At 39.0% G+C, this 27,077-nt stretch overlaps 1 protein-coding gene across 2 annotated transcripts in view; it reads right to left on the bottom strand.

Moving 5' to 3' along the window:
• The window catches only part of LRRK2 (leucine rich repeat kinase 2), a gene marked incomplete at its 5' end in the record, with an annotated part of 71,530 nt that extends 45,152 nt beyond the window's left edge, over positions 1–26,378 (bottom strand). For both annotated transcript variants that reach the window (XM_082310133.1, XM_082310134.1), the window contains 13 exons: positions 730–854; positions 2,018–2,147; positions 3,825–3,931; positions 4,715–4,794; positions 5,363–5,487; positions 6,665–6,784; positions 9,663–9,794; positions 14,663–14,797; positions 16,359–16,493; positions 17,990–18,078; positions 21,573–21,679; positions 26,037–26,122; positions 26,219–26,378. In XM_082310133.1, coding sequence (XP_082166259.1) covers positions 730–854; positions 2,018–2,147; positions 3,825–3,931; positions 4,715–4,794; positions 5,363–5,487; positions 6,665–6,784; positions 9,663–9,794; positions 14,663–14,797; positions 16,359–16,493; positions 17,990–18,078; positions 21,573–21,679; positions 26,037–26,122; positions 26,219–26,378 — 1,531 coding nt within the window. The remainder of the gene's footprint in view (positions 1–729; positions 855–2,017; positions 2,148–3,824; positions 3,932–4,714; positions 4,795–5,362; positions 5,488–6,664; positions 6,785–9,662; positions 9,795–14,662; positions 14,798–16,358; positions 16,494–17,989; positions 18,079–21,572; positions 21,680–26,036; positions 26,123–26,218) is intronic.
• Between the last annotated feature and the right edge of the window lie 699 nt (positions 26,379–27,077).

Here is a 27,077-nt window from a genome sequence, read left to right as displayed (position 1 = left end):
GCAAAAAGTTATTCTGAAAAAAATCAGTACCGCATGTCTGTACTCTCACACCTAATATCAGAGGAAACAAACAGGATATATAGCAGTGAACTGATAAGAAGAGTTAAAACTTTCCCAAAATTCTATTAAAGGCATAGAATTAACAAAGAACATATTTTTCCCACTGTAGATTACCTTTAAAGAGTTTTTTTTCTTTGAAAGGAATTTCTAAGCTAGTCAGTTTGGCTTCTCCTTTTATGTAGAAAATAGTATATAATTGTATATTTCATATCTTTAAATCACTGTCTCTATTCTTTGGTGTCAGAGGTCCAATTTTTATGTTCCTTCCAAGAGATACTATTAAAACAATTGCATTCTGTGGTACAACAATGTTGATGTCACTATCACTGTTTGCTCTCACTTGGATCTATGTTGAAAATACACAATCACAGTGATAGCTCCACACTCATTCCCTGAATTAATGGAGCTAACTCTTCACTGATGAAATCAAGGGGAAATCAGCAGTGATAATTTTGGACTGTTACCTTCAATACCTCAAAAGTTTTCCTCCATCTTGTATGTTCTTAAAGAGTTACAGCTGCTCTCGGCTATGTACAGAACTCCAGTAAATTTTCTGAAGTCCCGTTAATGGCTGTCTCATTAGAAAAGAAAGACTAAAACCCAGCTATCTAATTCTGTTCTCTGATTTGGTGTGTGATGCCACACCAATTATATTTTTGGATGACTTACCAGGCATCATAAAGTGTAAAAGGACTCGAAGTGCTTCCAGTTGTACAGAGAGTGATTTTTCATGTTTCCTCATGGCTTTTACAACTTCTGATGCAGCTACTGTCATTGTATCCAGATGAAGGAAACTGAAAATATTTTTTATAAAATAAATAAAAAGAACGCATTTCTAAATTTTACATACATTTGCCGCCTTAATTAACACTGTATGATATCCCTTTAGAACACTGTAAATCTGGTTTGAGCTACAAAATATAAATTAAACTATGGTACTTTTCTTCATCACAGGAAATATATTATTTTCATGTCATTCCATGAATTCAGTCTATGTAATTAATTCCACTCTAGACTACTGAGATGTAATTTTCGGTCCAGTCCAGAACAGTGATACACAGAAAGTATAGTATTGCATTCAGGGTGAGTGGTGGATTCAAATATTTCACTTTGATTCCAGTCCAGATATGTGAAAAGATGCATCTTCCTTAATCCAGTGCTCCACAATTGTCATAAAGTACTGATGAATTGTCAGATACTTGTAGAATAAACAGATAAATGTCAATCATGTTAGATTCTAATTTTGAAGAAAAAAAGTAATCTCAATGTCATTAGCATTCCTAGAAATGGCAGTATCCGAAGGCCACTAATTCACTTTTAAGGTTATTTTCCTCTTTCATTCTATAACATTTTTTATTCCTGTGAACTTGTTTATGGAAGTTTTGAGATTTTCTTGTTTATAAAATGAAATTATTCATAAGAAATTCTGTGACTATATCTTGACTCTTGTCATTTTTTCACAGAGAGCTTAGCATATAAAAAGGTTTCAGGGAAGGCTGGAAAAACTTGGCAAGACACTTGGAATCATGTTCCCACCCTGTATATCAGTATTTATGAGTCATAAGTTTGTTTTCCAGTCATGTTCTAGAGCATTTGCAAAAGCGAACACAAAAGTAATATTAACACAATGTTATTTTAATAATCAGAGTTAGTATTGTGGGAAATTTCTTAGCTTTCAATGGAATTCAGTGTGGCTAACAGGAGGGGAGACCACCTAGTGACAGTCTATTCAAACCTCACTGCTCAAGAACCATGAAGGGCAAGAACATGCAGCTCCCTACATATATCCACCTGGGCATCTGACCTAGGGCTTACAAAATTCCATGTCTTGAACAGGGCTGTCAGCCTGTGGTCAATTTTAATATCAGTGAAACAATAATTTAAATGTGATCAATTACAGGACTGAATCTCACAAACCTTCACTTTGGAAGTCGCTATGTATTTCTAAGTATATTACCTTCCTTCGAAAACACAATTGAGAATTCTGCAGGCACTTTCAGCCACTTCAGGATTATATGGATGTTTCCTCATTATATCCAAAACATTCATGTGTATTCCTTTAGCCAAAAGTGTCTTCCTAATATTTGCTACAACACAAAATTGCAAGCATCCTGTAAGTAAATCTCTCTCTCTTTACATATAGTTCTCAAAAACAACAGAACTGCTAACTTTCCCCCCACTTTTTTTGATTTTTTTTTTCCTCACCAAACACACATGTTATGGAAGTATAAATTAGAATGGGAAACAATTTGAGCTGAAGCTGCCTTCTGTCTGCACAGCTTAATCAAATGCATTATAATTCCTGAATGCCTAATAAGTTTAAATACTTCTGCTATTTTTACTTAGAGATAGTTAATTTAAGGGAAGGAGAATGTACAGCTTTACTTTTACTTTCAAAAATGTTTATCCTTAAACAATTTTTCCTCTTAATTGCACTCTCTGATCATGTAGGAAAGCTAGAATTTAAAACTTTCAAAAAACCTTCTAACTTCCAAAATAAGGCTTCAAAAATGAAATAATATTTATTCACTCTATTTACTTCATTAATTCTTTTTTTTTTTAAATTCAAATACCCAAGCACATGTTGTAGCTATAACTGTAACCAATACAGCTCAGAACACTTTAAAAATATTCTACATTACCGTGGTAGCTACCACCAATTCTTGTGATTCCCAGTTCAGTACATCCATTTCAAATGGTTAATTCAAGCAATATTGCATTGTGTCAGAGGGTTTTACTAAGATTCTTTATGTCTACCATTTCTGGTGTAAGCACATTTATTTAGGGGCAAAAAAAGAAGAAAAAAAAAAAGACAAAATAAAAATTTGCTTTAGATTTCCATTGAGAATCAGAGGCCCACTTGTCAGTAGCATGTTACGAAAGTACCTGGTATAATACATGATAATAGTATGCATACATTTATGAGATCTATTTCTTGATACAGATACATATTTATCTCATAAAGAACTATAAAACCTTTTGATTGTCAGGTTTTATGTACTTGGATGGCTCAGTAACCTAGTGATAAAACAATGCTTTCTCACCTAGAGAACGATAATTAACTGCTAGTCTTTATCTTCCTATCTAGCCAGTGGTTTTCAATGTGCAGTCTACAAACCACTTGAGGTCCATAACCATTTCAAAGGGTTCTGGGAAAGGTATCTAATAAAAGCAGGACAACTGTCAGTAGGTTTAAATGCTCTACCCAGGGGTCCACATCTCCACTGAAAAAATTTGAGGGGGTCTGCAAATTGAAAAAAGTTAGGAAACCATGTTAGGGACATAATCAGGACTAAAGCAATCTTGAAAACTGTTATGCACACGCTTAACTTCCTACACATGATTTGATTCACTGAAGTCAACAGGACTGCTCAAATGCCCTGTGTTAAGCAAGAAAATGGTATTTGTCAGGCTGTAATCCTTACGTGAGTTTCAACAAATGCTGCTCTTGATGAAATTCAAACATGTGATAAATATTTAAACAAGCACACAAAGAGAGCACACTCTTTCCACGTCTCCTGCTCCAAAAAATAGCAATTGCAACACATAAACTGGCAAAGAGCTCCTTACTTTCACTTACTCACTTGATACTAGCCAACGATGTCTTTTTCAAAGCAAGAAATAAACTTCCTACTAAACATAACTGCAGAACATTCTTATCACAGGGAATACTGTATTCATACAACAGCACACTAATTGTTCTTTAATATTACAACAATAAATTTCTGCTGAATTAGAAAGTGAAGATAATTAAATTCCCTTACCATTTTGTTGTGACAAAATTGCCAAGGTACTAGCAGCTGCCTGAAACACTTCTTTTGAAGAGGAGTGCATCAGCATGGAGAGCATCACTGCTCTGTCTATTGGGAACCTTTCACAGAGAGAAACAAATCACTGTACATTGATCATATTACAGCAGTTACTTCATAACTGTAGTTCAGTTTCGTAAAAAGGTATTAAGTGACATAATTAAATTTTCAGATGATTGTACTTGGCTTCTAATATTTTTCCAGAGAAACAGCTGACAGAAAGTCCTTTGCAAACTATGTGTATTAGCTTACTCTGAACCTCACTGAATTCACTTGGAAGCATGCTTCCCAAATAACCTGAGGTCCAGAAAGGGGTACAAAACAGGCTTACTAAAATTTGAATAATTAACATTTTAAGCAACTCTGAGAAATAGTTCAAGTAAAATGGAAGTTTGTGTCTTACCCATGCCTAGATTCTCCCTGATGAGGCATCACCCTCTCTACTATGCCCTTTCATCTGATTTGTGGGAAAATGAGCACTGCTTTTCCATCCTCCTTACATACTAGATATCTTAATCTTCTCTATTTTCCCTACTCTTACATTCTTTAATCCTCCCTATCCTTGTTGCAACTGAAGAAGAAATTCCTTGTGAACTGCAAAAATTAGCTCTGTTAGACTGTTCTGACCCTTTATTAAAACACCAGCAATTTTGCCTGAGTCAAGGTTAGCATACTTTTCAAGAAAGAAACTTTCCCAAGTGGTGTTGATCGCTATGCATTTCATCATATATTAGAAAACAAGAAAGAAAAATAAAAATAATTGAAACATGAGACCCCAAATGGCCTAATAGCAGGCTTTCATTTTTTTCATTTCCAAAAATACAGTTCAAGATATTAACACCGACTGATTATCTCCATCTCCAATCTTCTCATGAAGGTTGCGTTGATACAGAAACAGATTTTTCAAAGCCCAGCATGCAGCCTCCTAAATATAAACCAAGAGGAGACAAAAGGATTAAGAAAATACGCCTTTAGAATATCAAAAATATATGGAAATATTTAAATAGTTTGACTGTTTTTCAGTCCATGACAAAGGTACAAGGTGCTTTATGTAGAAATACAACAAAGTGTGGACTGTCCCATTCTTTATAGCTGGGAGAAGCCTGAGTTACAAATGTGTGCCACATTGCCACATTCTCATTATTTGTTTTGCATTTTGATACTTGTTTTAGGCTGAGATTAATTCTTCTGTTGATGGGCCTGTGTTTTGCTGCTGTATACAGAGGAGCTACGTAAACAACAATCTTTGGATGGCCCAAGTTTCAGGTAACAAGTCTCACCTTAACTACCTATATTTGATCTAAAGGAGTAACTGAAACCAGTTGAGGTGAACAAAGATAAGAAAGGCAAGAAAAGTAAGATTTATTCTAAATCTAATCCAGTCTTTAAGGCCTTGTTTGCTCAAGGATATATGGGAGAAAATGATGTTGCTAAACATTTTATTTAATGCATAATGCAGTCTTTCCATATCCCCATCATCCAGAAATTCTCACCAGTACATCTGTGTTTTTTCGGTGTAGTTCTAATGCTCTGTAACATGCTTCCAACCAGCATAATTTTTCTTCCTCCTCCTCTTCTTTTCTTTCCTCTAAGTCTCGGTTTAAGAATATTGTTTCAGCTTGAAATACAAAATATTTACCATAAATTCTTATTGTGAAAACAAAACAATTAAGTCAGCCCTCCTGTAGTCATGGAGGTGCTCACACTGCCCATGTGTGAAAATCAGTGGGAGGATTAGCCTGTTCTTGGAAGGGAGAAGTCTTTTGACATAAACTCTATGACAGATTTGAAAAATGTCTTTAAGGTTATAAAGGGATTAAAAAAACTTCATTGTAGCGTAGTAAATTAGGTACATAGTTACAGTTCAGTCAATGCTCAGGCTCTGAAAAGACCTGCACATACTTTTTTCTGTTGTGTATTTACATACAGAATACCACAGACATAAAATATAACTGTGATTCATTTGCATGTAACCGCTTATCACAGAGCCATCGACGCTATGAAGCAGTATCATTAAAAAACAAAATGCAAATTGCAGTTGCTAAGGGAGAAATATCTGGTCCCAGAAAGTACAACAGAATTTAAAAGAAATCATTTTATACCTGTGATTTTTCAGCATTTAAGGAAAAAAAGAAATGCATCAACACTGACCATAATATCTGAGGCTTACTGGAGTGTATACTGATTTCTATTCTTTGCTATTTTGAGGACTCTTAAACAGCATTTCTACTGACTTTTGTATGGAACAATTACTCAAAGACTAAGAGGACCAGATCCTTAGCTTTTTGCCGCCAGCTAACTAACTTCAGTTTCAAAATAATACCTGGATTGTACTCAAGGAAAAGTTTAAATCCTTTAACTGATTTCAGAACTCAAGTAGAAGCATTGATTTGGTGTTGCTATCAACTGCCACAATACAATGAGCACTGTCATACATGACAAACACAGCATCAAATTAGTGTTGTTATCTCTAGAGGTTTTATGTTAAGTAGGGATTATCCAATATTTGCCTATGAACAAATGGGTTGCTTTGTTAAGATCTGGCAACATAACTTACCAGCTCTGAACACTGTGAAGATGTTGGGCATATGATATCAACACAACCATGTCATAGTAAAACAACAAACTGTGAGCATGTAGGAAATGTAGCTCTGTCAAAGCTATCCTGCCTGAGGCTTTCATGTTAAAGAAATGGAGTTCGAAATGATTACAGGACATTACTAGTATAAACAAATTAACAAGTGGACAGATAAAAGAAATAATTTATTTATGTATTTAGGAAGAGATTTACTCACTTAGAAGAGCTAAACAACTCAGAGCTGCAGCTTGTAACTTTGCATTTTCAGGATATGTTTTAACAGCCTTCACAATGACTTCTGGAACCTTATGTAATACAAGGATATTGAAAAAATTTCCTGAAAATACATAAGATATTAAAGGAACATAAACACATATCTAGAGCTTTACATGCATTTAACATAAATTTCTCAGCACACAATGCCCAAACTTTGTCTGTAGCCAATGCTGGATTTCTGATTACAGAGCTTGACACAACAATGTTTTATTTGTGGAAAGAAGAGGTCAAGGATAAAAAAATATTGGGATTTAGGTTTTTTGTGTTTTTTTACAAAAGACTGAGCTTTAATGCAAAATGAAGTGCACACTGTCATCAAAATAAGAAAAATACAGTCAGTGTATCACTTGGAGACTTCCTGCCAGGAAGCAAATGCAGTCCTGGTCTTGAATTCCTGCAATGATTTGATTTATCCTATCAAGCAAGTGATTTACCCTTGTTTTGCCCTCTGTTTTTGCCCTCCTTATTAAATAGATCAAGGCCGGCATTATAAATACAGAATACATACATTCAGGAATAGCAGAAAGAACTACCTTTTGATGATAAATATATTTAAAGCACAACTTTTAGTGTAGGCTGTACAGTATTTTATATTAAAGGTTGAATATAAGGAATTCTGCAAAAAAGGAAGCAAATGAAAATAAATTCCCCGTTTGTTGTAAAAACAAGTATCATGCATAAAATAATACAGCAACACTCACTTTGTAAAGTATAGTTTCATAGCTATGGTTTCTATTTTGATATTCAATTTTGTTTAATTCTTGATTAGTAAAAATGAGAATCATACTAGCAATGTGAAAGGTCAGATTAAAATCTGTATCAATGTTTCTCAAACCCTTCAGATGAGGTACGAAATTACGAAGTCTCCCATACTTGAGCATCAAAAATATAATTACATACAGAAGAAAAGCTAACCTCATTTCTTTCCCTCAGTTCTGGTCCTGAGTCCTATAGGTGCTGACTACGTTCTAGATTTTTCACCAGAAGACAAGTACCTCTCCCAATGTTTTATGATTCAGTTCAATTAGACCAAGTTAACCAAACGCTTAAGAACAGACTTTATGGCAAGTCCTTTCCAGATTCATCATTCTAAAACCTTGGCCTTAACACCTATTGCAAGTGCAACTGGAAACAGTATTTTTCTTCTTACCCTGTAGTAGTGTGATCATGTTATCAGCATTGCCATTTCTTGCCATATTTTAATGGAAATCGTATCTTCGTGGAAATGCATTACTTACGCAATTAATAATCTTAGGCTATGTGATGAGTAATTATGTTTGACTTGTGGCTGGCCAAACAGGTATCAGTCAGTTAAAATTCTGATGACAGTCAAATCTAAGATAGTCATTACCAGGCTAGCAAGAATACGTGACAGTGATTTTGGAAGCTAGTAGATGCTGACTTTACCATTTCACTGCCAGTTAACATGGGTTTAGAAAGACAGTGTCCATCAAAATAATTTGGGAAGCCACACTGGCTATATGGAAGTCTTCCAGACCACTTCCAGGAGCACCTAGCAATTTCACATCTGTTTCCCTAACTGCGTGGTGCTGTGGACACCTCTTCCCATAACCCTCCTGAAGTGGCTCCTTGTTAAGATGAAGGGCATCTGTTATGCTGAAAGGAGAAATGGATCTTATGGCTGCTTTACTGCCACTATTACTTGTTGGTCAGCATACACACATGACAAATGTGTGACTGAAGCCAGGCTGGTTGCGCTTAGGGGAAGATCAAGGCATGTCAACAGTGCTGCTGTATCTCCACAAGTGCTTGGTTTCCCTACCTATCTTCAGTTAGCCTTGCACGGGAAACCATTCAAGGGTAACATCACCTCTTGCCAAAAAACTGCAAATACCACCTCAGTTGCCACCACATTTTCTTGAAATTTTTATTTGGCTTTCTGAAGGGGAACTGGAAGTTGCTCTGGGTTGCACTCGTTTGATCTGTATTTTCTACAATATCTGCATGAAGAAGTGGAAACAGATGGTGAAAGGATGGGACTGCCTTGATTAAGGGGAGTCATGCACTGGTACCAGCATCTGCAGTAGCTTCAGGACACCACCTGCAAGAATCGGGAAGTCCAACTCATGAGAAAGACCTTGGCTCAGTCCTTGATGAAGAAGCAGCTATGGAGTGGGGGCTGCTCGGGCAGCTACTCACAGTGTTTTTGTATGCAGCAGGGGGAAAACCATACTTATTTTCATTTGAACTTCCTATTACGTGGTCCTTGGCAACTGCTCAGACCAGCTTATTATAGTGGCAAGAGAGAGTACAAAGCTGCTAAGAGGCACAACAAATCCCTTTTTGACACTGAAATAATTTCTTTTGATGTGACACTAGCCCATGTAAGCCCAGACAACCAAAGTACTTTTGCCCAAGTCAAGGGAAGTCCAGGAACTAGTGGTTCTTTCACTGCTGCAGGACAGGGGGCCCCAAGACAGGCACCATAGCTGGGCAGGAATGCAGCACTGGTCTCTGAAGGTAAATGTATAGCAAGGAGGAAAAACAGTCCTGTAGAATAACTCCCGGGTAATTCAGTAGCACCAGCTGTTTCTCACACATTCAGCATTGCCACTTCAAAAAAGAAATCCAGAAGGAATTTTCTTCCTTTCTATAGTAACTTTATACAGAATGTGATCTATCCATCTCCCACTTTCATCTTGTGCTTCTCCCGCTCTTTTGCCTCATTTTGTTCCCCACTCTAGTCTTTCATGGGAGCTTCTGTCATTGTTACTAATGTTTAATGCAAAAGAATACCATATTGACTGTGACCAATGTTACCTCAGTATGTTTACATCATTAGAGACAGGGAGCTATACAACCACCCTCAGGATTAACTGGAATAGTAGTTCTCTCATTGCCTGTAACACTTGCTGTCAATTAACCCCAACTCTTACACAGTTGGAGTAAGCTGACTGTGAGCAACATTGTGAACTTACCCAATGTAAGCTTATGCAACAAACAGCAACTCACTTCCTGAACTGTTTCACTATTGGGGAAACTTTTCATCATTTCCACTATAACATTGTAGCAGCGAACATTTCCAGACATGAGCACTTCAACATTGCTGGCTAAAGGAAGAAACAGAAACAAAAATTGCTTTTAAGAAAAAAAATGTTATAGAATAGAATCATAGAATCATAGAATCATTTAGGTTGGAAAAGACCCTTAAGATCATTAAGTACAACTGTTAACCCATGTAGAGAACTGCTAGTGTAAAACAACAAGATGTCTCAAACAGCCTGGTGCTAAAACCACACTGCAGAGCGACCCAGGACCGGACGGTACCTGGAGTGAGGGCGAGGGAGGGAGCCCTGTGGGGACAGGACGGCCTTGCCTCGGCCCCATTCCCCATGGTCTGTGAAGCCTCTTATTCCCCTCCCCACACACCTACTGCCTGGGGGACGGTCCTGGTATCGCTCCTCTTGGTCTGACTGGTCGCTGATGTAATTTTCCAGTTAGCAAAATTTTCCAGTTAGCAAAACTACTAACCACTTGTGCCTTGGGAAAGGAATTTGGGAGGGAGCTAAAAGATAACAAACTGTGGAAAACTAACGGCTCTAACCTTGAAGAAGAGCTAACAGGCCGACAAAAGTGAACACCTTGGCAGCAAAGACTGGACAGTGGCCAGAGAAGATAAAACTGCAGAAAGCAGGTGAAAGGTGAACGTGGCGAGGGGAGATCACGACCACCGACTCAATTCAGGACCGAAGACTTGCCCCCCCACACCTGAAAGGAGCACGCGTGCTAATTAACATAGCAAGCGAGGCTAATTTAAATACAGTAAACCAATAGCATATGAAATGTTAATCACTAACCAATAAGTGTAAATTTAGGTGGGTTTATAGTAATCATGTAGCCTGATAAATGTGCTGTAGTTTGTTGTGTGTGTCGGTGCTCGTGTGTGTGCCGGTACTCGTGTTTACGTTCGTGCTCATGCTCGTGCGTGCGTGATTTGTGGAATTATTATCACCGAGCACCCTGCGCAGAATCAACATCTCTATAAGAACCTTCACTTCTCCTCACTCTTCTTCATCCCTCACCGAACACCCTTGTTGGCAGGACCAAAGCTGGATCCAGGACTGGTGATTCTCTTTTCTCTCTCTCTCTCTCTTTCACTTTTCCTAAGGTGATTAAGTTGTTCAAGTTGTTAAATTGAAGTCAAGTACTGCATGGCCTACCTTGACTTTCTGTAAAACCGCATAGCTGGGGTGAATATAACTGTGAGAGGGTTGGCGGGTATCGAATATTTGTACTCAATATTTGCCTCTATAGAAGCTTTCTATTAAAGCAGGTGTTCGTGTACGGACCTTGAGTGTTGGCCCACCTTAATCCACACCGAGAGGATTTGCGAATCTTTGTCACTCCTCCCCCCTCCTCCTCAGGTGGGACGTGACAACCCAACACTGCCAAGCCCTCCACTAAACCATGTCCCTAAGCACCACATCTACCCTTTTAAATACCTCCAGGGATGGGACTCCACCACTTCCCTGGGCAGCCTGTTCCAGTGCCTGACTGCCCTTTTGGTGAAGAAATTTTTCCTAATACCCAATCTAAACCCTCCCTGGCGCAACTTGAGGCCATTTCCTCATTGGGTTCTAATTCAGACTTTATTTAAATAGGTTTATTTAGGAAACTGGGCCTATGTTTCAGTTTTTGCCTTGCAACTTGAGAGAAGGGTGGCATTTTTTTCCTTGGTATTGTCATACAAGATACTAATGACTACCAACACTTGGAAATAATTCCTTAAGTTCAGAGGCCATGTAAACATTTACGGATTTGTTCCATTCTATATCAGGCCATGTAACAGGAACCTCCTCACAAGCCATTCTTATGTAACATTTTTCTTAAAGCTGAGCAAATTGTTTTATAAATATTAATTCAATCTTATAAGTGGTGTTTATAACATGATTGTGATCAGGTAAACATTTTACAGTACTTCAGTAATATTCTCAGGGGCATACAATTAAGAAACAATTTTTTCCTAATAAATGTAATTTATTTGATTTAGTCATGTTTTTCTAAGTTTTCCTTCTTTTTTTAGGGGGCAAGTTAGCAAGTTATTCTTTTAATTTAAATAAGTTCTACCATACGCCTATTGTGTACTGAGGGTACAGAAATGTTCATCTAATGCTCCTGCAATATTTTGAAATCCATTGCAAATTCTGTATTCCACAGCATCACAGAATGGTTGAGGTTGGAAGGGACCTCTGGAGGTCATCTTGTCCAACCCCCCTGCTCAAGCAGGGCCACCTAGAGCAGGTTGCCTGGGACCGCAGCCAGATGGCTTCTGAGTATCTCCAAGAATGGAGATTCCACAGCCCCTCTGGGCAACCTGTGCCACTGCTTGGTCACCCTCAACCTATTTACTGTTAATTACGCAGGCCAGATACAGAAACCAACAGGACATTCACATGAGCCAATAAAAAGACAGAATGCATCCTTTCCTACTGAGGACAGAGCGATCCCACATACAATACCTTAAGGCAAAACAGCAACATGGTATTTGAAACACAGTGTACGGAAGCACCCTTGTAGTATGTCTATCCAGGGTATAGAGACAGAATATGAACCCAAAAAATCTTGGACAAAATCCTGGCCCCAGTGAATGAAAGGGATTCCTGTCACTGACTCCAAGGGAGTTAGCATTACTCTGCTGAGGTCTATAAACTTTCTTAATCGTTCTTTCAACAGCTTGGCTTTCCTGTACACAATGTAAGAGGAATATTCACAACTGTATTACTAAAGATAATTAGTTTTTTGAAGTGTCAGGAGATCTTCAAAATAATATATCTCTGAATATTAAATAATGATACTCTGTAAGCTGAAAAAACAAGCTCTGAGTGGGAAGCATTTTTGAAGCATTCTATTTGATAGTGAAGGAAGGTACCTTTCACAATGCTTTAAGATGACAACAACTTAGTCATGTCATTCTCAACTGAAAACACCTTTTAAAAGGTACGTTCTACAAAATAGTACTGCATCACTTCACAGTGTTATCATTTCACAGGTGACAATTATAAACATATTAAAATATTCAGAAGATTCTAAAATTGTTTACTACAGAGAGAGCATAATTAACTGCATGTTTAAATCCTGCAAGAACCAAGCAATGGTACATTTGCAGGGAGCCACCATTTCCCAGAACAAGCTAGAGAAAAGGAGGTGGAATGGATCTCGTTTAATCTTAGCCGCCAAAACTTGGTCATCTAGGTTCTCACAACAATTGATGAAGAGATCTGAGCACTCTGTATAGTGATTCATCCCACGTGTAACAGATACCTCTCTTAGGTTTAGGTAAATTTCCTCTTAAGGTGCCTGTTTCTCTTCATTAAACAGAGGAGAAGCCTGGATGGATGGATGCCTATGACTACCATTTAGCTGGCTAAACCAAGGTTTAAAAAGGTTCTTGTACCTCATTGCAATAAACTCTTACCCTTCAATTTCTCATGACCTATGAGCTGGAACAAAGTCTACATACGTCTTAGTGAAAGAAGGCATAGTGAGGTACAAATCCTTGATGTAACTCATTTGGAATAGAGACTTGAACTTCAGACAAACATTTTACTACTGGATAAGCTAGAATGTGTACTTAACAGTGAACGATTTTCTCCATGGTGGCCTTAAAGGAATACATTTTCTTGCAGGTATTGTGGGATGTCACAGACCAAGAGTATGAATGCTGGCAAAAGGAGCCTAGCTTTGCACATTCGTGTGCATGCTATCTTTGCTTCTCTGACTATTTTCAATCTTTCATATCAGAAATGGGAGTGCTAACTCCAAAATAAACACCTGTTTTATTGCTGGTCTTTGTCATGCCCTTCTCTTGTTAAGCTTTGTGTAAGTATTTACTCTTTTAAAAAGCACTTAAAATCTGGCATCCTCTTAGAAAATGGCAATAACTTCTGGGGTACAGTAAAATTATTTCTGGCTCAAGGAATACTTAACTTTTTAAATACAAACTGGAACAGCAAGAAGTTTGAGAAACAGAAACTAAATAGCTTGGAGTCTGATGACATGTGGGACACTTCAGTCTAGTTCTTGTTTTGTGGCATACATGGGGCCAGCACGGTTCCTATAGAGCCAGACAGGATGTATGAGCAAGGCTTTGTGAGAAATCACGTCTGCAAGAGTACAACATTATGCACCTCATGGAAGACATGAAGAGCAGGACCCTGCTCTATGCTTGCCAAAATTGTGACTACCAGCAGGAAGCTGACAAGAGCTGCCTCTGTGTCAACAAGATCAAATTGCTGTCGACAAATTGACACAAATCATCAATCACATTTCTCAGGACCTGATTTTGCCCACAACAAGGGACTGCTGTTATCAGAAGACAAGATATAATGAAGACATTTTCTTCCCATCTTATTGCACAACACTTGAGGACACTGTAAGGCTCTATGATGTGTGCAGCGCTACCAGTGCTCCTCATTGCAGCCACCACTGAATCATCAGAGGGGGGTATCTGAGCCCAGATACCTTTTCTCAGCCCTGGACATTGGATTTGCGTGGGCGATTTTCCTCAGCCTCTGCCAACAGTATTCTTTAGCTGCTACCCAAACTCACTGAAGATTTATTTAGTCAAGAAATGTATCTTATTTTTCAAGTATTAAAAAAAGACAGGGCAGGGTCTTGAACTTTGACCCCTACAATCATGATGAGCACCTTCGTTATCACTTACTCCCAGCAGAAGAAAGTCTCTTTCTGTTCTTTATGAGAGATTTCAGCTTTATCAGAATTGCTGAATATGAAAATTTCCCATGAAAAACTACAAATCAGTATTTCCTAAAGAAAACAGAAAAGTGATTTGTCTGGCAACTTCTGACCAGTTCTCACTGATTTTTTACAATCACTGCAAGATTACTGCAAACTGATGTGAACTGATGCATCCTATGGGAGGTAAGGAATTGAAAATAACTTCCAATAATGCACTTACATGGACCAGCTAAGGAATGTAATGAATAAAGTGCAGGAAGAATCACCTCTTCTTTCTCTGGAAACTCTTCAAATACTTTCAGTATGATCATATGATCTTTGCTTTCAACAAATTCAGTCAGCTGTTCTTCCGGAACTAAATTGAAAAGCAAGAGAGATGTTTTCAGGAAATAGTTCATATCCTGGCACAAAAACAATTGTCTTTTCTCATGTTATCAAATCTCCTTATATTTACTTTCTATGTTTCACAGAAAGTAAGGTGCTCCCCATACACATCACCTTCCACAGACTCCTTTTACTAAAAACTGAGCCTTTCCTTCAGTTATATACTGTCTTGGTGAGGAATATCTGAAGTTCATTCTGTGAAAAAGGCTAAGCATACAGTGAAAGCAATTTGATGGAATGCCATTTTGCGTACTCCATGATTTTATTTCACTTCTCAACTTTTTTTGATAATGGAGTTCTTTCCATAAAGACTACAGCCATGCTTTAATAATATCTTACTTTCATTGTAATAACGGCTTAAGGTTTTTCCATCCCTGCCCCCTGTCATTTGTACTGACATAGCTGTGTGACCGTGCAATGAACCAGATAAGGGAACTGATCCAGGTTGAGAAAGAACGACACATTTCAAATTTCATAAGCAGAATAATTTTCTGAATCTGGTTCAAGCTAAGAGTAGGCAAACATTCACATTACAATAACTGACAAGGTGGCTCAGAGGCAGGAAAAAATAGCCAGGGGCAGCCTAGGAACTTGTTGCATTAGCACCACCATCAAGAAGAAGGTATGCAGGTCTGTACCTAGAGCAGTATGTAGGCCTGCAAAAATCAGGCACTTATAAAAAACATGCACAGAAAACCTAAGAAGATCAGACCTTTGTGGAAACTGAAGAGAAAATACAGCAGGACAAAAGTATTTAGGGAGAGTGAAAGAGGGAAAGGAACACGGAAGATAATTCCAGGCACACATGTGTGGGAGGAAGACACAGAAAAAGCAATACAAAACGGTGCCAGAAAGAACAAATCTGAAGAATTGGAGACTATCTTTGAAGCAAAGGAGTACAGTAGACTTGGTGGGAGTGCTAGTATTTCTCAACATTTATTTTGAAGCAAGAAACTCAAGGCAAAGCAAGGCTGCTACAACAATGGGACGTCTGGTCATTACACATGCAATTCCTGAAAATTTTGCAGAAATTCAGTACACGGTGACTTCATTTCTAAGAAGAAACACAGGAATATCATAAAGATACATACTCATCTTTTCGCATTGTCAGGATCAAAAGCAGAATCACATAATCAAAAGCAGAATCACAGAATCAGAATTGTTTACACGTTACTAAAATTTGCCAGTCTTTAAATAAACAATCCTGTTTTTTGAGAATTAAAATTAAATATCACTACTCTTTGTTCGAGTGTTACTGACTAATGTTGAATCCTAGCTTTTCAGTTAACTCTAGAGTCAGAAATGAAGAGACATTTTGATTTTTTGAAAATTTCATATTCATTGCTCTAATTTAGAAAATTTGTGATATTGCTTGGGAAACCTGTTTTGTGCTAACTCATTCAAAGAACAGATATAATATACAAAACAGAATGTGGAACGCAAGAATTCATTTATTGCAGTTAAATAAACATCTGCATTCCCCTCCCAACCTATACATTTTTCTAACTTAATAAACTACAAGATATAAATACCTTTCTCAAAAAGTTTGTGTAATGCTTTACATCCATGTTGCTGAATCTCTTCATTTTTAGGGAAGGTGTCCATGGCATTAAACACCAAGGAAAACACATCCACCTCTTCCTCCAAGAGCAGGAAAGCAATTACATCTGAATAGCAGAAGAGATTACATGTTGCACTGATTAGTTCTCAATGTTTTTATTGAAGCACTGTACTTAACCATTAAAATCCAAAATTCTTTAATACCATCCTTGAAATTTACTCTGATGGCTCAAATCCAGGTTTTTGTATAACACCTAAGGATGTTATCTCTATTTTACAATACAACTAAGATGTTGTAAAACATTACTGCCAAAAAGACAGTTTCCCCTCTCCACCCTTGCTCCCACCTTGCACTGCTTTGGTACTTGTCTGATCCCTCAATGAGCCAGTCCAACTCACTAAACTGGCAGAAAATTAACCCATCAAAAAACCCCCTTTTTGCAGTCATAGCAAGCTGAAAAGTTTCACTAAGAAGTAAGGTTGGTAGAAGAAAGAGGGCAGGACTACACTACCTGAGGAAAGCAAGAGAGGATTTGAAATGTACCTGCCAGCTACAATGAACCATGAAATCAGTTCATCTGTATCATGAAACCCTATTCTCACTCTCTCAGCCATTCACTCAGCCTGAAACTGAACTGAAAAGCCAATCTTACTGTTGCTCTTATGACATAAAAAAAAAAAATCTGAAAAAAAATATTACTCTATAGCATGTGTAGGCAAAAAGATTAATATTCATGACAATTTTTCAAGCTTACAGCAATAACAGAATTTATAACGCCTGTTCCAGTGTTTCAGCTGCAGCTGGGTTTTTTTGTGTTTGGTTTGTTTTTTTTTTTTTTAAGAGATCTTTCTATATGGCATTCACACTGGCCTATCAGCTCCAGCTATAGTGCAATTCAACTTTACAGACATATAGAAATAAAGAATACTAAGAGAATAAAAGTAAAGTAGTAAAGTACTCTTTACTAAGAGTAAAGAATACTGACAAGGTACAATTTAAAATATTTTTCTGAAGTAAGGTAGTTGAAATGAGAGTCAAGGGAAACATTCCTATTCTAACAATAATTTGTGCTAATACTATATGCTGGCTCGAATAAAACTAGCCGAATTTCTCCCTTAGGGTCTCTCTTTAATTTCAACAGAAGATCAAGAATCTCAGCACCATGAGAAAAGTTCTCAGTACCTGGTAAGATTAGGTCTCTGCAGAGCAGAATAACAGAAATGTCAGAGATGACTCACTGTTTTCAAAAGTACTAACCAGTACAAAAGGAAGCAAGTCAGAATGTCACCAAATTTATACTTTGTTAAGAAAAAATAAGCTCTTCACTAATTAACAGCAAGTATTTATGTCTATGCTAATAACAAGTTGGCAAAATTAATCAGCTGTGTTCTTCACAGCCTTGCAATCTGGAAAATCATTTCTACCTGGGTAAAAAATGTGCAAAATAGCACTCATTATTTTGTACACAAGTACAAATGACAAGTGACTTTACAGAGTAAAACAGAGAGAAAAATCAGGTCCGACGTGTACAGTCACACACTTCATACCACAGTTCTGTGTTTGAAAGGCTTAGACAAAGTAGGAAAGTAAAACACACAGTACCTGACATGAGGAGTAGATTTAATGCTTTCAGTCCTATTACTGAGAGATTTATATTTCCTTTGTGGACTGTAAGCATTTTAAGAATCTGCCTAAAAATAAAAAAAAAAAAAAAGAAAAAGAAAAAAGAGTTACGGCTAAAGAAATATTAACATACACAAAATTTTATCAAACATTTACTTTAAAAACAAAAATAGTTACAGAAATTAACAAAAGCTTAAAAACCTGATTAATTTTTTTTAAACTTTTATTTTGGTTTTTTTTCAAGTTAGCAATGAAATAATGTCGGTATTTTAACTATTATCATACTTCATTAAAATAATGATGTATAATTTATCAATTTTACTTTAGTTTTTAATTAATTGTAGATATTAATTCTACAGGGGACAAGTCTCATTCAGGATGGTGTTATTCTACAGAAAGCAGGGTTGTGGAGCACAGCAGACTGTGGACAGTATGGCACTGTTCTGTTTGCTGCAAGAGTTAAGTTACAGTGAACGATCAAGGGTTTGCTAGAAGAGAAGCAGCAGTTTCACAGCTAAAGAAGTTGGACAGCACCTTGAAGAACGCTACCCTAAGTTTCCACCATACAGCACTTATGCGCTGCTGGACAAATCACTAAAAACAAACATTTCATAGACTGCCAATTGTGCACTCCTTACTTTCTGGGCGGCCCAACTTGAGACCCATGGATATTAACCTCTGAAATGCTGCATCAGAGTCAACCAAAGTTGACTCTTTAAACAGAGAGCACCAAACAATGCTAAGTACTCTGAAAAATCCAGTGCATGTATCAAACCGGGCACCCAAAAGTCAGTTGATACTTTTAACATATTTTGCTCAAACTACCATCTGTAAAACAGTGACCACAAATCCGCAACACCTTCTCAATAAAGAAAATTTTAAAAGCTCTAGACAATACTAATGAAACTAAGAAAAGCTGAGAAGAAAATGAATAGGCCAGTTTTCACATAAGGTATCACTAATGTACAGTAAACAAAGCAGTGGGCCAAACATTGAATGATGTTGATGACAGAAAATAAATAAGCATTGATTTTGCACTGAATGAAGCATATCTCAATAGGGGGAAAAAAACAAACTGTGTAATTAAAAACTAAATAAGAATGGATAGGCTCATACAAAAAAAAACCTGAAGAAACCTTCATTTTTTAAATTTTCATTATTTTGGAGAGCTGGACTCTGCAATCTTAATAATCTTCAAATGTGAGTCTTTGTATATATAATATCTAATAAAAATGGATTATGCAGTAGTTTACAATACTTCAGTAGATATTCTTGACCTGTCTTGAAAAACAAAAAGCAGCACTTAAAGTTTCATCCAAATTTCATTCCTCAGCTCTAGCAATGATGTTGTTTGTCTTGCTAAAGTCTAACTTCATAAGCCAGCGTGAATGCATCACTGTTTAATCTCTTTTCCCTTCATACTATGATGTTGCTAGTTTCTCTCTCCTCTGTTGTAGCACTAGTGTCATAGCTATGATGACCAAAGCACGCATAAGAGGCAAAGTCTCGTGGGCAATATAATATCCGTTACCTTTTGCAAGATAGGAAATTATAACAGTATCAGTCCAATAAAAGATATATTGTCTGTTCATCCAAACCATGCCTTGCTTACACACTTACACTCTCATGAACACAAAACTGCTACTCAAATCTAAGGTTAGTCAGAATACTGTGTCGGATGACCTTAAGAATGGACAATAAAATCCAGTTAAATGCTGTTTGTTTTTTTTTTTCTTAAATTGAGAATAGATTGAAACTTCTGTATGCACACTTTGGACTTCTAAGTCTACAGACACGGATAGATGGTGGCATTTGGGTTTTCAGTCCTGAGGCAAATTCTTGTCCCAGCATACAGCCCACATGTATGGACTAAATAGTAGAGTGATGAATCAAGGAAAATGAAGAGCCACCCTAACCAAGCTGGTAGAGTAGCTAAACAGACTCCCTTAAATATGCTTTAACCTCCTGATTAAAGTGGTCTAGACTTAAGCATTCCTAATGCATTTTATTGTGTGGTTGCAAGTGTGTGTGCACATGCATACATGTGTAGAAACTGTACACGGGGTGAAGATTCCTTCACCTCTTCGCTCCATAAGTAGCTGTGGCTTAGACTTCCTTACTCCTTACACCCTGCATGAACGGAAAACCTTTTCTGGGACCCAAGAATGAACAACACCACCTCTAGCTCTCAGAATAAGTCTCAGTCAATTAATAAGCCTTTAAGCTGCCAAAGAAATCTTAACCAGCTTGTACAGTTTCAGTTCAGTTATTCCTCGCTCATGAAAAGCAACCAAAATCACTTTTGCTTTCTAACAAAAATTGCCAACACTTCTTTCAAGGGAGTTTATTCCCCTACTGACCAGGTACTCTAGCCACTGCAAAACAAACAAACAAACAACCCCCCACAAAACCAAAATGCATCACCGTGCAAATGATCTTACAATAGCAACCTTTCTAAGGAAAGGTATGGTGAAGACTATAAAGGCAGAGGCAGATTCACTAGGGGAATTACAAGGTTGTAGCTTCTTGCTGTCATTATCAGCCCTGAATGAGGCAATCTGTCCGAGTGAGAGTACACCAAACCAAGCCCTTCTCCCCTGTTTGTATTATACCTACATCTACAGCTAGCATTTGTGCTATGGAACAACTACAGAGCTAACCTATGTGGGTTTTCACCCCATCTAACCCCAGCCATCCAGAAACCAGTTGCTTAGACTCCCTCAACGGTTAATGTACAGAAATGAGCAAGTCCAAACCACAATTTGCTCCAGGATAACTTACTAAAAAGATGGAATGAACCATCCTCTCTGAAGGTAATTGTGTCCACTGACTTCACAGGTAGTTGAGGTGACCAGTTTAAATACTTAATTTTTAGAGACTAAGATTAGGTGTGACAAACCCCCTCTTCTGGACTTACACTACTTTAGGCTTGTGGATATAATTCCTCGCATTTGGAAAGAGCACCCACACAAACACAAGCAGATAATACTGCATCTGTCTACTAAAATGGAAAACCTTGATAACCACAGAACCCCAGCATCACTGAGACTGGCAGGGACCTGTGGAGGTCTCCTATTTCAACTCCCCTGCTCAAAGCAGGGTCAACTACAGCTGATTGCTCAGCGCCATGTCCAGTCAGGTTCTGAATATCTCTAAGGCTTGAGACTTCACAACCTCTCTGGGCAACTTGTTCCAGTGTTTGATCAACCTCACAACAAAAATTAGGAAAAAAAAAAAAGTTTGCTTGGTTTTTTTTTTTTAATGTTTAAGTGGAATTTTGTATATTTTGATTTGTGCCCACTGCTTCTCAACCTGTCACTGGGCGACACTGAGAAGAGCCTTGCTCAGTCTCCTTTACTTTCCCCATCAGGTATTTATATACACAGATAAGATCCCTGCTTGCGTGAGTCTCTCATTCTGAAGGCTGAAGAAACCCACAAAAATATTCAACCGTTTAGAAGCTGATGTAATAACTTTATCTAAATATATTTCATTGCATATATATATATGCTGCCATGATAACCAAGCATTTCGGAAGCCTCTTTGCATACAAAATACTTACTGGTGAACACCCAGTACTTCCCAGTCCTTCCCAACATCCTTAGGAGCTATGTTCTGTAGAGTACTTGGACAAATTTCTATTAATTTACAAAGAAGTGACCAACCCATCTGTAAAACAAAAATGTAGAAATTTTAGAACAGATACTCTGTTTGGAACTTCAATGTTGTCTTCCAATATTCTTGGCTTTTGAAGACGGATGTTCTGAAAAGTTACCTAGCTAAATCAATAAGGGAAAATCAATTAACACAGGAAAAATGACATAAAAAGTTAAAAGATGGAGGTAAAACAGATAGGCTAATGATTATGAAAGCATTGCTTGTAGGAACACATCACTCTCAATGTGCTTCATCACTGCTTGGGGATAAAGGACACGTAGTTAAAAGAGATGCTGACAGAGAGAAAAATGTGATGTGATCGACAGTATGTCATCATGGGCCAGGGAAGACCACTGCACTATTACAAGTAGTCCAGCTTTATTGAAGAACAGCTGTTCCCATAAGTGTTTGCCATTTAATTGCAAATTATAAGGAGAAAGGATAGGTTTTTAAAGGTGTCCAATGTTTCAAATGGGGATGAGATACCTAAACAATACTATATATTTCATATTCTTGACATCAATTCTCAATACTGTGTGCTTTCAAAACCTAATGAAGGCAGTGAAAGTTTTGAGATCATAAGGAATGAAAGATGAACTAAAAACAATATATTTGTTCTTAATAACTACCTGCTCTACGCTATGCAAATTCTTTGACTTTCAAACACCTCTAAATAATGCCAAAACTGAAAAATGTTCCTCTTCGGTCTTCCGTATTGGAGAAATCTGCGCTCTTATGAATGCCTGCAGGCCAATATGATTGAATGGGCTTTAGTGAGGACTCAATAAGCAAAATCTGTACAAAGAATTAACTGATGAGCAAGAAAACCCCGCTGTATTGAAAGAGAAGTGAACTGAGAAATGTCAAAGTCAAGATGAAACAGATTTTACAAAAAGGAATTAAAACAAGGCACAAAAGTTTCCGTGGTCGTATAAATAAAAAGAAAAAAAATGTGGAAGTAGACCTGTGTGCTTTAAGAATAGGGTCAAGACATAAGGTAATCTAAGTATGGCTCAAAACCTAAATGTGTAACTGGATCAGTTTTCGGCAGAAGAGTTATGTAAAGCAAAGGGGTCAAGACAGGACAGCCGACAACAGGAATGTAAATGGCTACCTCCACAGAGTTTCACTGTAAAGTTCATGGAACGTGCATGATGTCTAACCCTGCAGTCTGCAAGACTAGAGACAGCAAATTGCAAGTCTGGTAGTGCAGAGACACCCATAGGAACAGCATAGGCTTGAATCTAGACAGCTTTCACGACAGCTTTGGCGAATACGAAAAAGGTGACGTAGCTTCCTGGGAACTGGAATTCTGCTTTTACCTTTCACATACTTGGTTACATGGGCTATGTTCACACTATCTTCAGTAGTTTTGTTTTTGTTTCAATTTAGATTTGCAGACCCAAGTGTTTTAAGCCAATTGCAACCTTAATGTCTGCAGATTGAGCTTGACCACAAGCCAATTTCCATGGTCTTCTCTTGCTTGGATAGCAGGCTGGCTTGCTCTACATGAGACTGCAAACCAATTACTATGGACATTCAGGAGATCAGGCTGGTCTACGCAAATGAGTCCTGACTAAACATAAGTGCACAGAACAGTCTTAGCAATCCTCAGTCCTCCCCAAGATGAGGATATGTCATTACCTAACTTCCCATATTCCAAGCAAAACAGAGTTTATCAATGACAGTCAATCAGGTACAAATTTCAAATCTGCATGGCAAAGACATTGTAGAGGTGACCATTAACTCATACACTGTGTATTGCTTAGACAAGATTTTTATTTTAAAAGTCCCACCTCATGGCATCCTAACTGTTCTTGTAAAATTTAGAACCTGATGAAAATTAGCTTAATGTCTTTAGAAAATTCCTTTTTGTATTAAAACTGTTTCTAATGAAATTTATATTACTAAACATTTTCATTTGGATTGTTGTGACTCCAAGTATTGACAAACATTTATAAGAACTGTGGATCCCAAGAACACCAAAGGAAACATCTGACCTGCTAATATGTGGTCTATTTTACAATATTAAAATCACAACCAGAGATAACAGAGAGCTTATTATCTGTTTAGTAATTACATAAGAAAGTAAGAGTCTTTTACATAACAGAAATCCTAAAGGTTACAGGGAAAGAAAAAAAAAAGTAAACAAAGACGTTCTTATAAACACTTAAACGGGTCCCTGTACACAGAAACAGTCGGTGGCATGTTATTTTTAAATCAGACCCTTTTCATGTCTAGCATGCAATGAATTTGTGTTACATTAGGTCACACCTTCTACATGAGACAATAAAGCTCTGCTGACTGCTCTTTACTCAAGTGTAACATATTTTGCTCTTGGGTTTCTGAGCTGCTCCAATCATTGCCAGCCAGTAACTGCAGAAAGAAACTACCATACTGACTTAAAGACTTCTGTTTTACTTTAAGGCACTATCGACTTTCCAGCCCAGTACCTTCCTTCTTCTAAAGAAGCTTGCAGGGTTTATGCCTGTAGTCCGACTTGCACTGGTACTTGCAATATTAAGCAAATTTATTCTGTACAAGCCAGTGGAACAGCAGCACAACATGATGCTTTGTAACCAGTTAAGGAGGGGAGGGAAATAAAATCCTTACTCCAGATATGTCTCTTACTGTGTTTGTTCTCTTATGTGAGTCAATTTTATTACAATGCCAAAAGCAAAAGAGATTCATTAATCAATTTATTCAATGAAAATTCATTAGTAGTGTAAAGAAACTGCACTGAAATCAGGACTACATTACTTCACCGCTGCCATAAAATGAGAATTATGTATTCACAAACACTGTAAATGAATTGCAGTGAATGAAGCAAGAAGACAGAGCTCTACTAACATATTGTGGATGTTTGTAAATATCATAACCGAATGTGAAGGAAGAGCTGCCTACGACATTTTATGAGGAACAGGATTTGAGCTTTGTACTGGCTACGAATCTCACACTTTAATACAATGTAGTAATGCAACGGAGCTCCAAAACTTCTGAACTGAAACACTGTACAACTGCAAATGTAGGCAGAGAGAAGATTAAAACTCATTTTAAAATTCTATATTAAATCAAATAAGAGTGAGGTGTTTTAGCATGGTTAAAATGAAAATTAAGCAATCACTATCTTCCTCATGCACTTCTGAGAGTCTTGTGCTGTCATTTCAGACCTACCTCTGGTTGTGGTTGGATTTCATATTTTTTACTTCCTAGTCTAAACTTCTGGGCAGTGTTTTTGTAAATTGTTATACACACAACATGCTTTATCCTGAAAATAACTGCTGATTCATCCTTCTGTATTTCTTAATGACGTAACAATTGAACAGTACAACAAGTTAAAACTTCAGACTCTGCACAAGTATTTAGTGTTCAAAGAAAGCCTGAGATCACTGTTACTCCAGATTAATCGCTATGCAAGTACAATTCCATATTTTAATCTGAATTTTATGCTTTTGGCCTCTAGCTAAGGTCTACTAGACAAAAAAACCAAAACCTTAAAATATACTATTATTTAAGAGTCATTTGCAATATAATTTATGTTTCGCCCTCCAGTTGAATTTAAAAAAGTAAAAGATGCAAAAAATATTGTAACCGTACAAATGGGTTTAATAAAAGAAAAATCAAGTGAGTTGCACAGATACCTGGAGCTTATAAGCATCCTCTAAGCATAACAGAGTCAGAAATGTAATATATGCCTGCCAGGAAGGAGCTGTTTCATATGACAAGTCTGGCAGCTGTACAACATCAAATTGTGCAAGTGCCACACCTCATCTAAATGGGCCAATGTTAAGTCACAGAAGCAGCCAAGCATAACCTTAAATTGCAGAACCTACTCTTAGCTAAAAGATTCCCCCCCCCCCCCTTAAAAAACTAGGCTAGTACAACTCTCCTAGGATAGGGTTATATATGTATGAATTCATATTATACAATTTGCCTTTCAAAAGTTTGTTTCACCACGGCAAAATTTAATATCGACACGTCAAAAGTATATTAAATAACATTATTTGTAATTCAGAAGCCTATACCACACTGTGTTCACATGGCTTAATTTATATTTCCTACATGATCTTTTGCCGTTTAGAGATGCAACGAGCGGTGTCCGCAAAGAGCTGGAAGGCTTGGCCCTTTAAATGCAAGCGGAGGCAGCGCCCTTTTGCAGAGCAACAGCGCTTCATAAAGCGGCCCAGAAGAGAGCAAGTTAAAAAGAAATAAACAAGCCGAGCGGTAACTTTTATTCCGGGAAAGGACTGCGGTGCGCGGCTCATCCGAGGGAGCGACGCCGGAGCGGCGGGAACGCGGCCCGGCCCCGGCCCCGGCCCCGGCCCCGGCCCCGGCCCCCTGCCCTCGCCCGGCGCCGCGCCGCCCTTACCTGCTGCACGCCCGCCGCTGCCGGGTACAGGTCCACCACCAGCAGCAAGGGCACATGGACGTTTTTGCCGCTGAAGAGCCGGGGAGCTGGGGGGGACAGAGACAGGCCGCGTTAGCGACCGGCGGCGGGCGGGACCGGGCAGGGCAGGGCTGGGCAGGGCGGCCGGGCCGCCCGCGCCTTACCGCTCTGCCGGGCCGCCAGCTCCAGCAGGTCGCTCAGGGTCTGCACCAGCGTCTCCAGCCGCTTCCTCTCCTGGACGTTTTGGAGCCGGACGACCAGCTTCCTCAGGGCTTGTTCCTCCCTCGCCGCCGCCTCCCCCTCCTCAGGGCCGGCGCTGGCCATGGCCGACCCGCTGCCCTCCGCGCCGGGCGCCTCACCCCATCCGCCGGCCACCGCGGCCCGCGGGGACGAGGACTGGGCGGCGCGGGCCCGTCCCGCCGCCCCACTGGGCTGCGCTGCCGCAGCCGCCCGCCCGCCCGGCGTCACCCGGCTGTTTCGAGCCGCCCTCCCCGCCGCCTCCTGCCCCTCCCGCCGCGCCGGGGACAGGGCCGCGGCGAGGGACCAGCCCCCGCGGGCGGGCGGGCGCCGCCCACGGCCCCTAGGGGGCGCCCACGGCACCCGCGCAAGGGCCCGGCGGAGGGCCAGGCACGCGGGCAGCTCGCCCGTTTCCGGTGATTGACCACAGAGCTGTCCAATAGAGTCGCAGAGCTGAGCCTAGGTTCCGCCCCGTCGTGCTTTTCTACGCTATAAAAGGGTCCGGCGGCTGAGCCGCTGCCTGAGGCGAGGGTGGTGGGGTATAGGGGGGAGGGTGGTGTTGAGGAAGAAACTAGAAGTCTATAGTGCCCTGCTGGGTAGGGAAGGCGAGGGGAAGCAGCTGTAGCCAACGTGTGCGCTCACTGTGCAGCTCCCTGGGCAGGTGAGGTGCCTCCTTGCCTCCTGCGGTGTTTGGGGTTGCCAGGGAGGGAGGAGGGGAGCTGTGCTCTTAAGGCTGCTGTGTGGCAGCTGGGGTGAAGCTGTAGCTCACCTTGCCTGAGGGAGGCA

The sequence above is a fragment of the Platalea leucorodia genome (assembly GCF_965183815.1).
Source record: "Platalea leucorodia genome assembly, chromosome: 4".
NCBI lineage: Eukaryota > Metazoa > Chordata > Aves > Pelecaniformes > Threskiornithidae > Platalea > Platalea leucorodia.
This window is presented reverse-complemented; position numbering and strand designations above follow the sequence as displayed.